At 39.8% G+C, this 13,260-nt stretch overlaps 1 protein-coding gene across 10 annotated transcripts in view; it reads left to right on the forward strand.

Annotated features, from left to right (window-relative positions):
• The window catches only part of AHI1 (Abelson helper integration site 1), a 208,127-nt gene that overhangs the window by 171,328 nt on the left and 23,539 nt on the right, over positions 1 to 13,260 (forward strand). Inside the window, exon 24 of one of the 10 annotated variants that reach the window (XR_008422887.1) lies at positions 13,119 to 13,137. The exons of 8 other annotated variants lie outside the window; for them this stretch is intronic. Coding sequence is in view for 1 of the 2 variants with exons in the window: in XM_053904464.1 (XP_053760439.1) it covers positions 13,119 to 13,139 (21 nt within the window). In the remaining variant the exon portion in view is untranslated. Of the gene's footprint in view, positions 1 to 13,118; positions 13,161 to 13,260 lie in introns of those variants that run through there. One more of the 10 variants, XM_053904464.1, reaches the window with a different exon arrangement.

A 13,260-nucleotide genomic window follows, 5' to 3' on the forward strand; every position in this document is an offset into this window, starting at 1 on the left:
TTAACGTTTAAGATGCATAGATTTCTTTGGTTGAAGAACATCATTTTATCTGCTCAGACTGGATTCTTGTGTTAGAATAGAGTCCTACATGTTTTTTCTCCTAGGAATATAACAGGTATATAGGTAGATAATGTTTTACTTTCCCTCTCTGAGAAGGTATCAGGAATGATATACGCTTATGTAAAAGAAGAAACAGTAATGTTGTCCCAGGTAATCAAAATGCTTTGGGTACACTTTGAGTCATGATGCAGATGGCCAGCCCTTGAGAAATGTGTAACCAGGCTTCCTTAGCACCTGGCATAGTTGCCTTTCTTCAGTTGAGTCCTTTATCAGAATATATATGGTTTGATTTTATCAAGATCCTGCCACAAATTCTATCAGATGTTTAATTTCATGTGCAAGTTTTATATTTATTATCATATAGAAGATATGTTTAAAAAGAAGAACATGAAAAGTAGTTCTGATAAGTGCTTAGAATTGGGGAGGGGAGGGTCCTAAGTTCATAGAATTACAGAATTGATGACATGGAAGGAACCTTAGAGATCATCCACGGTGATTCTAGTCAATTCCTTCATTTTACAGATAAGGAAATCAAGATCCAGAAAGGTTGTAAGAGTTTTGTTCAGAATGACTCCTAATTAGGAGCTCGGACTTCATGTTCTCAGGCTAGTGCCCCTTTGTCCCCACCACCTAGTCAACAGCACAGACAGCTGTTACCTGCACAGCTAGCCACGTTTCGTGTCACATTGGTTTTTACATTCCTGTTTTATGTTTGCTTCATGGGGCCCATCTCCATGTGGAAGTTTTTAGAATTGTATTCTCTGTACTTTTTAAGGAAAAAAGGAAACCACCTCAGTAGTTTTCTTTCTTCTTGAACTTATCTCTATTCAAACTATGGAATAAGAAGTAAAATTATACCTTTTAATAGCTTGGCAGCTGCTGAATCCTGTAAGTCCTTCCAAGTGGAACACACCTGTTCTGTTGCTGAAAGCCCCGGGTACATTCCAGCATTTCATCTGGTTCACTGCAGTGTCAGTGGGTGATGGCAGCATTTGGCTCTCCCAGGGCGGGAGGCGGGCACAGGGCTTGAGGTGGTGACTCTCCATGATAGGCCAGAGAGTCCCAGACAGATCAGCCATTACCTATACCACAGGAGAGCGAGAGGAGGAGAATGTTTTCCTCAGGCTCACTCCAGAACATTTTTATCAGGATGTGCTGTGAATGTGCATCTAATAGAAGGAAGAATATTGGTGCTATCAGGGAGGAAAAAACTGAGAAGCTTGGGGAAAAAAATAGTGCTGACAACCTTGGTTTATTTGTGTTTGTATTTTAGACCTTATTGTTTTCTTAGGCTCTCTGTTTTTACTAGCCTAATTATTAACCTATGTCATCCATTTATTTGGGGAGAAAAGTTGCTGTTAAAATTCCTGTTTTAAAATTTTTTTAATAACTTTAAGTTGTCTGACTGTAAAAGTAGTATATGCTCATAGTTTTAAAAATTTAACCAATAAAGAATAGTGTAAGTGAAAAATAAAACCCCTCTGTCTGGCTAATATTTGTGTTCATTCCAACAGTTTCCTCCATATCCTGTTAAAAATGTTGTCTGCACATATGAGCATGCATATCTTTATTCATGTCTGTTCTTCTTTTCAGTGAAACTAGGATCATACTTAATATTCTGATTTTTTTTCCCATCAGTATATCCTGGACATCTTTCCTTATTAGCACAGATACTTCTGATTCTTTTTTAAGTTTCAAGGTACTGAAATGCCCAGTTTTCTTTTTTTTTTTTTTTTAGTTCCTAAAATGCCCCCTTTTTTTAGATTTCAGAAAATGCTTATTTTTTTGCTAAGAATGAAACCCAAAGCAGAGAAGCATCTTCTACTTTATGAATGTTTCAACATTGATACAACCAAGTATGTTTTTGTGCAAATTCCAGGTGTATAGTAATAATTATGTATAGGAATGTCAGATTATTTTTGTGAGTATAAAGAAATTACTGTGATGTTTTTGTCTTTCTCTAAAAACTCATTAAAAGAATAATATTAGTTTTGCTATTTCAAGGTAATTCTAAAAATATCCGTTATAGCTCAGCTTCTCCCATGAGGAGAAGAGTGTTTTAATTCTGTTCAGTATTTTACTGAGCATCTGGAATTAGTGAGAGTAGGCTGGGTTTATTCAAAAGTGCTGACCCCTAAACCAAAGTGCATGATACTCCAGTTTTATTCAGGAACAACTCTCTTCTTGTCTAGTCCAAAGCAAAACAGAAAACCCAAAAGCATCAGGTAACTCCATAGTAGTACCTCTTCCAGCCAAGCATACAATACACACAAAATCTTAAATTGATAATTCTGTCAACCTCTTAGAAAAACAGTAGGCAGTATATTAGCTGCCTTCAGTGTACATGTGTCTGTCTTCATCTACGGAATCTCTAATTCTCATTTACCCTCTTCATCCCAAAAGAAGACAGTTCATTAAGCCAGAATTAACTGGGCTATATGTCACTATTTTCAAAAATCACTTCCTATAGAAAAGAAAAATTTCCATTTACTGGTCCTTGTACCAGGAGTGCATCTGAATTATTTTTAACCACAGAAATAATATGATTTTATTATGTTTAATCCAACAACATGTTTATAATAGGCACTGGTTTTTTTGGTATGTTGAAGCAGATTTTTCAGATATCCAGAAGTTAATTAATGTATGCTAAATCATTGAAAATACAATCATAATATTGCCTCCTTCCTATTGCTAAAGAATAGTATCAATTTATGTCTTTTTTTAACTTTAGTAATTTGGTTTATCAAACAAAATACAGTTGATTTGTCCCTAATTTGTTATTTTAAGTAGGTAGAAAATTAATTTGTGTTTGGATCTGTTTTAAAATTTCAGGAATGTTTAGTTTTCTTCCTTCATCTGAAGAGCATGAAATCAAAATCTTAACTTACAAGTAAATCTAAAACCAGAGTACTTATCTGTGTCCTGTGAAGAATCTTGGTGCAGACGATACAGATGTGTATTTTTCTTTATAATTTGTTTCAATACCTTATAACTATTTTGAGAAGAATATTAACTTCAAAAACCATTGACTACAACTGAAAATTTTCTATTAGCCTAGAGAGAGAGCAAAGAAAGTAAGTGGACCCTGATGATGTGACAGCAAAGCGAGTATGAGTCACCTCACGCCCACAGACTCTGCTTTTTCAAAAGTAATGTTCCTAAATGTTCTACACGGAGAAACTCTCAAAGCCTCCGAGATCTCTCTTACCCTGAAAGGAAACCGTATGGCCTTGACCTTCTTAAAGGTCTGGTGACCAGTTTCTCTACTCACTCTCCTTTTTACACCTTTGCCTCAGCCAGCGTGTTTGACACGCTTTGCCTTGTCTCTTCCCCTCAGCCCCTCAGCTGTGTTGCTTGCTATTGGGGCAGAGTCCCCCTCTGTGTTTCCAGGAGTCTCTTAACCCCGGCAGAGTGAGACACCGCTGACAGCCTGTCTTCTCAGCTTATCTAGCCTGGGTCCAGGACCTCCATCATTGCCAGTGGTTCCAAAATTAAAGGGGCTGTGAGAGAATCCCCCTGTAGCCTCCACCCCAAAACTTAGTTCGGGGAATGTGTCATATCCTTGATGTCTTCTTAACTCCCGTTACTTAAAATTTACACAAAATTACATAAGGGCAAGTTTGTTTTCCAGTTTAGCAACCCACTGATGATTCACCTGACTTGAGTCTCTGAGCCCATCCTCTATCACGTTTCGGTTTCTTATGTAGAGCTTCCATTGAAAACCCAGTTTAGAGAATAATATAAATTCAAGAAAGATTTCATAATTGTTCCAAGAAGCCATTGGTAAGAATTTGTAGGACATTCCCTCATGACTCTGAGAAGGCAGATGTAGCATTCAATCTTTGAATGGATGAGTATACATTAAAAATATAAAATAAGTGATATTGTACTCGGTCAAACCAATGTTTTACTTGGCCCATTACTCACTCTTACTATGACAGTAAGTGTTGTTTGATAGAATAATATGGTATTTCCTTTTGCTTTTCACGATGGTATCAGTAACATCCATCTAATAATCTGTCACCGATCTAAAATGTGTAAGTTGTTGGGGTGCCTGGGTGGCTCAGTCAGTTAAGCATCAGAGTCTTGATTTCAGCTCAGGTTATGATCTCACAGTTTGTGAGTTCGATCCCCACGTCAGGCTCTGCACTGACAGTGTGGAGCCTGCTTGGGATTCTCTCTCTGTCCATCTCTCTCTCTCTCTCTCTCTCTCTCTCTCTCTCTCTGTCTCTCTCTCTCTCTCTCTCTCTGCCCCTCCCCCCTCGCTCTCTCAAAATAAATAAATAAATACTTATTTTAATAAAATTAATAAAATATGTAAGATCTTGTTGGGAGAACTTGCCACCAGTCATTCCAGGTTGTAAATTGTCCTTTAGATACTGGCAGAATTGATTAATATCAGTCACCCTGTCTTCTGACTCAACAACAGCATGTCCTTTTTTTCTGAAGTTCTCTGATACTCTGACTTTGCTGTCCTCTTGTGTTTTGTCAAGTACTCCATGGTTTCTCAAACTTGGCACACTGGCATTTGGGGCCAGATAATTCTTTGTTTGAGGGAATGTGTATTGTAGGATGTTTAGCGGCATCCCTGGCCTCTGTCCACCCATTCACTAGATGCCATAAACACTAATCTCTCCAGTTGTGACAATCAAAAATGCCTCCCAGACATTGCCAAATTTCCGCTGCGACACAAAATTATCCCCTCCAGTTGAGAACTACTCTATTGTAATAAAAATATACATATATAATATATAATATTGTGACATACATATGTGTGTTTTTCCTTCAATTACAATTCTTCTTATTGTAAGGTCCTGTTAAGGAAATTTTGCCTTCATTTTTCCATTCTTGGCAAGCTATACGCATATACACTATATGGAGTTATAGACTATCCTACTTACTTATAAATAATAGCTTCACATAAAGATGTATCCAGCTATGGTGAGGCTCAACATGAAAAGTATATATAAAATGCCTCACTTAAATTTAGATAGCTCTTGACTACCATTTATTTCCTTTGCCTTAGAAATTAACTATATGCTCATGTTCTTGTTATTACGCAGCAGCCCCAATAATGCCATAATGATCTCTAATTTTAACACGGTTCTCCTTTAGTTGGCAAAGGAAAGAAACTTTTTTTATTTAAAAGTCTCTTTTATCTGCACAAACCCTGCATATAATACAATACACTGAAACGGTTTTTCTTTTATCACTCTTTTACAGAACTTTTTTGTGCTAAATGAGCCTTGTTTGTTTGTTTGTTTGGTTGGTTTTTTACCCCTATTTATGCTTCCCCATTACCGTGGATGTGTTGAAGTAGCGACCTCAGTTACACACTTCTGTGTCTTACAAAGAACATAGAATGCTTGATAGACCTCCCAAAGGTTGACGTCTCCTTTGTAAGAAAGTGTTCTCTGCCCAAGTGATGCCATCTTGGAGCGACTGACTAAAAGCAGTATCATTCCCAAGATTACAGTAGAAAACATGCCTAGGCCGAGATCATGAGGCTATATATTGTCCTGTCCTGAAACTCACTGGCAGGTATAAGTGTAAATTACATTTCATATTGCACTTCCCCATTTGAGCAGTCTTGTAGTATGGTCATACTTTTTTATTTTTTTTAAAGTTTTTATTTGTTTATTTTGAGAGAATGTGCATGTGTGCACGCGTGCACGCACAAGTCGGGGAGGGGCAGAGAGAGAATTCCAGACAGGCCCCGTGCTGTCAGTGTGGAGCCTAATACTGGGCTTGATCTCACAAACCATGAGATGGTGACCTGATCCAAAACCAAGAGCCAGACCCTTAACCAGTTGAGCCATTCAGGCTTCCCTGGGTCACATTGTTTATCACAACTTTTGTAATTAACCACAAATGCCATGTATAATTATTTCATCTGTTATAGCTAATAAATTTTACATTATAAATATTGTTAAAACAAAAGCATGATTTGTGCTCGGGTATAATGGATATAAACCTACTAAAATGATGTAAAGAGCAAAGTTAAAAGGAACATCACTGAACAATTTTGTTCAAACTAATATAGATACGTACGTATCCATATGCATATGTACACATACTGAAATGAAGAAGAATAAGGAATCATTCATTTAGATTGGAGTGCAGACAGACTGGCCAGAACCTCCACTTGGTCAGAGAAGTCTTTTTCCCCCATAATCTCATGGCATATTGTTGGTCTCTTACTACATTTGTCACCTGCTACCTCAGTGCCAAATTATTTGTACATACGTTTTCCCTTACTAAATTATGAGACACAGCCTCGCCGTTTCTGTTTAATATTGTTTATCAGGAGGGCAATTGAAATTCTTGATGGGTAGGGCTGGTAAGAATCGAGATTCAAGCCGGAAGAAGGGAAAAAAACAAGGGAGGAGATCACATAATCCATGCTTATTGGTTACTAAGCTATATTCACTAAGCTTCAGACACCAAATCAAAAATTAGTCCTTAGTTCTCCTACCCCAACAAATTGCCATTTTGATTTATGCCAGATTAATAGTTATCAAAGTGCTAGGCCTCAGAATCACCTGGGGCACTTGTGTAAAAATCCTGGTGCCAGATCCTACCCTAAACATGCTAATCTTTGGGAGATACTCCTTTATATTTCTGAAAGCCTCCCTGGGAGACACAAGAGTTACGGAATTTTGCTAGCAAATGTTCTTCCAGCCTTATTGGAGGAATAACGTATGTGCTTCAGATCCCTTGATCTCTGGATATATAAACTTCAAGTTGACCTGACGCATTACAGCAGCCTGTAAAGCATTACACATAGCTGTGTGAAACCAATGGGAATCAACTTCCCAGTTGTTCCTTTCAAAGCCCCGCATCTTAGTACTTTACATAGAGAATATTCTCAATGAATTATTATGATTTGACTGGGACAGAGCTCCCAAAAACTTCATAGATATGTCAGGAGTAAGAGAAGGTAGCAACAAAGAACAGTAAAATAGTAATTTTGTAGATACACAGAAGCCATACCGAAAAATATAGAGCGGATTGTCATTGTTCATAGTAGTTATGGTCTCTGAATTCACCATGAACACTGAAATGGTGAATGAATACTGAACCAGTGTTCCAGGGAAAATACCGGATTAGGGTCCTGTGAGCCTCTGGCCACCACATTTTCATCAGCCAACCAATACATAACCTAGTTTTGTGTGTGTTTCTGTGTAAAGACACCTTATTTAATATATATATTGTTGAGTCATTAAAATTGGACTCCTATCCAACAGTACTATAGCTTGTGCCTGAGCACAGATCATCTGACATATGTATTTCATCTAAGGCACATCAGCCTTCTTGCATTTAGTCATACTAGACAACATTTCAACATGCTGCTTAGGGATCATTTTTAAACAGCAGAATCACCAAGCCAAACACAAAAATGTGGAAAACATAGCAGTAAATAGACCACAAAAAGGATGCTCGTTTACAGTATGAGAGCTGAAATAAGGCAGAACATTTGAAACATGCCAAAGCTTTAGAAGTTTCTAGTGTTTCAGCCCCAAGTGGGATTGTGTGCATCAGGCAGCTCAAATTTTTCACCACCCTGCACGTGCACACGTATTCAAATGACTATAAAAACACTGCAGGTATTGATCTGGGATTACAAGTGAACTGTAGTGAGGAGGTGAATTCGCAAATAGGCAATCCATAAATAATGATCAGTTGTATGTTGAAACTCTCCTAAAAGTACATAGTTGTTCCATAAAACCCATTAAGTCTTTATAATAAAGATGAAGAAGAAGGTCAGGCAAAGGAAGCTGGTTTAAAAGAAAAAAAAATACAACCTGCTGCTTCTAGCATGACTCATGTGTCTGACTTTTTTCTTCTATTTCTTTCTTCCTCTCTGGATGGAAATAAAAAGTCCAAATGTTCCTTGAAGGCAGGGACTATGTTCAGAATTGAATCCCCAGCATCTAATACAAAGCAGGTATCCAGTGAATGTTTACTGAGTGATGGAAAGGTCAGACAGACAAATAGGAGCACCTGTGCTGAGATGTTTGTGAATCTTCCACGTCAGACCTGACCCCCGTCGGAGACCGCAGTGATGGTGCTCATGCTCACACAGCAGATGTTCAGCAGTGGATAGAGGGCTGGGTGCGATGGACTTCATAAAACAGGTCTCCATGAGTCTCTCCAATTTCCTTCTTTAATCTCCCATCTCTAGCGAATAGTTCAGTCCCAGATGAGGAGGGGGATGACCCAAATGATTCTTTAGTTTGCAGGAATTTAAAAAGAGAGAGAGAGGGTGGCATTCTGATGTTTCCTGCCTCCCCGGTCATCTGCAGTCATTTTTCATTCTCCCCAAATCAGGTTACTCTAGACCAGCCAGAAATAAAGTCCTGGAAGGCGAAATTATTTAGCAGTTGAATGCCAGATACATACAGTATGTGGAGTGTGTGACTTAGCATTACTACTCTTACCGGTCCCTAGGTCTGGGGGTAAACTGACTGTTCATTTTAGCATTGCTGAGGAAAGTCATGTAATTGTCTTGCTGTCTCTGCGTCATGGTTGTGATTCCCAGACTCAGTGAGGCCCATGGTCTGGATCATCTTTTTCATTCTTCCTGACTGACTCCCTGCCCCGTTCTGTCTGTGCTGTGTCACAGAGATGTTCACATCCCTCCAGCCCCATCCTCTTACTCCAAGCTGACTTTGAAGAGAAGTCCCCCAACATGAATTTTCTCCACTTCTCATCTCTACGGTCTCTGTATTTCTGTAATTTCACCTTCCCTCTCCAGCTGCTTTCAGATAAAAAAGGAAGCCCCCTTCTTTCTACAGCTGACGCCTCCACTGGTGGTTCTGGTCATTTCCCTTCCACGTTCTTCTAGCTCCTACTGCATCCGTGACCCCCATCCTTGCTCCACGACTCCTGTGGCATCTTATTATTTACTCATTTAACACATGCATATTGAATGCCTGCTGTTTTTCCAGGCACTGCAGTGGGATGTTGTCTGGATAGCATGATGGCAAATTAGACAGAAATTGCCCTTCCAGCTTTTATAGGAGTTATAGTCTAGGGGCACCTGGGTGGCTCAGTTGGTTAAGCATCTGACTTCAGCTCAGGTCATGATCTCAAGGTTCGTGGGTACAAACCCCACATCGGGCTCTGTGCTGACAGCTCAGGGCCTGGAGCCTGCTTCTGATTCTGTGTCTCCCTCTCTCTGTCTCTGCCCCTCTCCTCACATGCTCTGTCTCTCTCCCTCAAAAATAAATATTTTTAAAAAAAATTTTTTTAACGTTTATTTGTTTTTGAGACAGAGCATGAACGGGGGAGGGGCAGAGAGAGAGGGAGACACAGAACCGGAAGCAGGCTCCAGGCTCTGAACTGTCAACACGGGCTCGAACTCACAGACCGTGAGATCGTGACCTGAGCTGAAGTCGGATGCTTAACCAACTGAACCACCCAGGCGCCCCTCAAAAATAAATATTAAAAAAAAAAAAAAAGAGGGCCAGGTAGGCGGGAGGATACATTTGAGGCACTGGCAACCACATGTGCAAAAGCCCTGAAGTGGCTAGAAATACTCAACAGAAAAATTTTAAAGCCAGCTAGCTGGTCACAGGGGGAAAGGACAAGGAATGAAATGCAGAGTAGAAGGAAGGACCAAACCCAGCAAATAACAGACCATGTAAAGAAATACTCCATACCCGCAATGTCCTGGGTCATTAACACTACCGTCTCTCTGCTGTTTCTCTCTTTCCTTTCAGCGCTGAACTTACTACTACTTTTTCATCTGGCTTCACCAGCCACTATATTTCAAGCCTTGTCTGAGACGTACACTGCTGCATCTTTTTTGTTGTTGTTTTTTATTTTTCTCTCACATATTTTTGTCTAGGTTATCACTTCTAGCCCCATAGTTTTGGATATTACTTTGGTATTCTCAGATGTATCAAACTCTACATCTGTAACTCTGGCTCCTATCCTGAATCCCCCACGTGTATTTCTAACTGCCTCCTAGAAGTTTTTATATAGATATCATTCTGGAATCTCTGGTCATGCCCATCATCTGCCCTCACCTTCAGGGAGTTCCCTCTTGAAAGAGCTGGCAGATGTCAGACATTTGGGAGTTTTGCTGCACAAGAGTTCAGTAGACTGCTGTACAAAATGCAAGAAGAACAAATAGAAATGATTCCTGACCTAAGCTTCGTGAGGTCAGGAAAAGCTTTCCAGAGGAATTGATTTCTAAATTGAGTTTTATGGAAGGAAGGCATTCCTGGCAGACTGAACAGATACATACTAAGGCCTGGTACACTTGGGCCACACAAGTATTTCATCAGGTCTAGAGGTTGGGATGAAAAGTTAAAAACAGAAAGAGCTGGGGCACCTAGGTGGCTCAGTTGGTCAAGTGTCCAACTTTGGCTCAGGTCATGATCTCGCAGTTCGTGGGTTTGAGCCCCACACGGTTCTGTGCTGACAGTTCAGAGCTTGGTGCCTGCTTCAGATTCTGTGTCTCCCTCTTTCTCCCTCTTTCTCCCTCTGCCCTTCCCCCACTCATGCTCGCTTGCGCTGTCTCTCTCTCTCTCTCTCTCTTTATGTCTCTCTCTCTCTGTCTCTCAAAAATAAACATCAAAAAAACCTTTTAAATATATTTTTAAAAAAGAGCTGAATCTGAACAAGGAGACAGGATTTAAGAAGGTCCCTATGGCATGTTAAGAAGCTGCATTTTAGGGATGCCCAGGTGGCTCAGTCCGTTAAGCGCCTGACTCTTGATTTTGGCTCAGGCCATGATCTCATGGTTCATGAGTTCGAGCCCCGCATCGGGTTCTCACTGACAGTGTGTAGCCTACTTGGGATTCTCTCTCTCTGCCTCTTTTTCTGCCCGTCCCCCCGCTCATGCTGTCTCTTTCAAAATAAATAAATAAACTTAAAAAAAAAAAAGAAAAAAAGCTGCATCTTATCCTGGAGGTAGTAGGGAGTCACCAAAGGATTATGTAATTGTTTGTTTCAAAAGTGCATTCTAGAAGCTCTGAAAAAAATGGAAAAAAAGCAATACTGAAGGAACTATGACCAGGAGAAGCTGTTGTAATAATCCACGCCAAATACAATGAGAAACTAGGATTTGGTGAACTAAATCCATGTGAAGGTTAAGGAGAAACCTGGGTTTCTAGTTTGAACACCCCAGTGTATAAGAGTAGAAGAACTTCAGTCTGAGACTCCACGAAATTGGCGGCATCTATGCAACAGTCACTTACAGATATCTTGCAGACATCTATGGAACTCAGGAGAGATTTGCTGAAAACTCAGACTTGCAGGTAGTTCTGATGAAAATTTACAGATCCAAGTGTGTTTTTGGAAAAAACTGCTGTGTTTACAAAATTTGCTGAAAACTAGCTATTGCCAAGTCATTTTGGAGAAAACTTAAGATCTGGATCTGGTTTAATGGTATTGATTTGGAAGTCATTTGCTAAACATACTGGTTAAGTCCATGAGATCAGAGATTTTGTAAAGAATGGAAAGGACAAAGGGTAGAAGGTTAAGGGATGCCAGTTTTGGTCAAGAGTGAACTTAAGAAAGAGCATGGGAAGGATGTTGCTGTGAAATAGCAGATCTCCTGAGATCTCTTAAGGTCTAGCTAAATGCTCCTTCCTCTGTGAATCCCTCTCAAAAACTTCCAGTTACGATTCAAGGCTTCTGTTCCTTTATTTCTGCACATTTCCTTTTTATCGTCATCGTAATGTTTATTCCTCTCTGCCTTGTTGGTTGTATGTAAAGCTTTCCCCATTAGGTCATGAATTCCTATAGCCTCCTCAGCTTTGTACCCCCAGGACATCTAGCACAGTGCCTGGCTCAGAGTGGGGTTTCATAAATACCTGTTGTTGTTTCTAACTGGCACAGTTAGTACCCAAAACTACAAATCACGAACCAAAACGAAAACCTTCACTTTGTGTTTTTATATACTTCCAGAAACCGCATCTTAATGCACGGGACTATTTTGTCCTCAAGGCATTATAATTCATTATCATTATCATTATAATTCAGCATCAAATACAATTCACATAACGAATAATAAATTCTAAAATCAAAGAATCAAGGGAATATATAAAATCGTAAAATTGTGCTCCTGGAAACAGAATTTTAGCAACAGAGGAAATCTGGAAGAACTTGTTTAGTCCTGTGGTCTATAAACTCTCCTCTGTAGAACCCTGTTCTTTAGGGCTCTGGGGAGTAGAGCTGGGAAGACAGGGTTTGCCAGGCCACCAAACCTAACTTCACCTAGACTAATTCCACGTTTAAGTGTCTCTATATGAGGCGTCCAAGCAAAACTGTCTTTGAAAAATAGTTTTGTTGTTAAATCAGTTTGAAAAACCAGAATTGTAGCCTTTGGGCGACTTCTGTAGCCTTGGCGAGTCTGGGCCTCCATTTCCTCATCTGTAAAATACGCGAATGGTGCTGTGATAGATCACGCTTTTATTCGGAGCCCCTTCTGTTCATTTTCAAGTAAAAAACAGACCCCAAGAGAAGGGAAATGGCTTCTACTCAGGCCACATGGAAAGCTAATGACAGAGCCACGACTACAATTTAGCCACCAGCTCTAGTTGTTGTTTTCCTCTCTCTTTTTAAAAAATTTCTACCAAGTGGGTATAAATAAACAGTAGATATTAATTATATGAGAAAGAAGATATCAGAAGGTATTATAAACACATAAATATAGAGCTGTACGATACCATAAATTTGCCTTACTTAAAGCTCACCTGTGTGCTACCTACAACAGACCTTGGTTGAACATTTACCTAATTTTACATTCATTCTTCAAGTTTACAGAAATACTTGGATGAGTTGTTTGCATGGCCCATTTCTCTTACAAAGCTATTTATGAGTTGTTTTCTTCTTGGTAAATCTCCCGTTTGATCGGTGGAGGCACTTAGAATCATTTCGTTAATCATTCCTTTCATGTTTAAGTCTCACTGCATCTAATTTTAAAAGCCTCACTAAGAAGCTGTGAGGGTTTGGGAAGCAGGAGCCCCTGGATTCTGGTCTTTTCATTCATCTCCTTTGCTTTGCTCATCTTCCTCTCCTCATCCCCTCCTCTCCAAATCAAGGGTACCGTGAAGAGGAGATGAAGTCACAAAACAACTTGAGAGGTGTGTGTGAACAGGAGGGAAAGAAGGGCAGTCGTGCTCCCTGGCCTTGTGGATGATGGGGGGTGCTGTGGGCTGGTGGTATCACAGCCGTGGGGGCTTT

The sequence above is a fragment of the Panthera pardus genome, unplaced genomic scaffold, assembly GCF_024362965.1.
Source record: "Panthera pardus isolate Hobbes unplaced genomic scaffold, ASM2436296v1 HiC_scaffold_17, whole genome shotgun sequence".
NCBI lineage: Eukaryota > Metazoa > Chordata > Mammalia > Carnivora > Felidae > Panthera > Panthera pardus.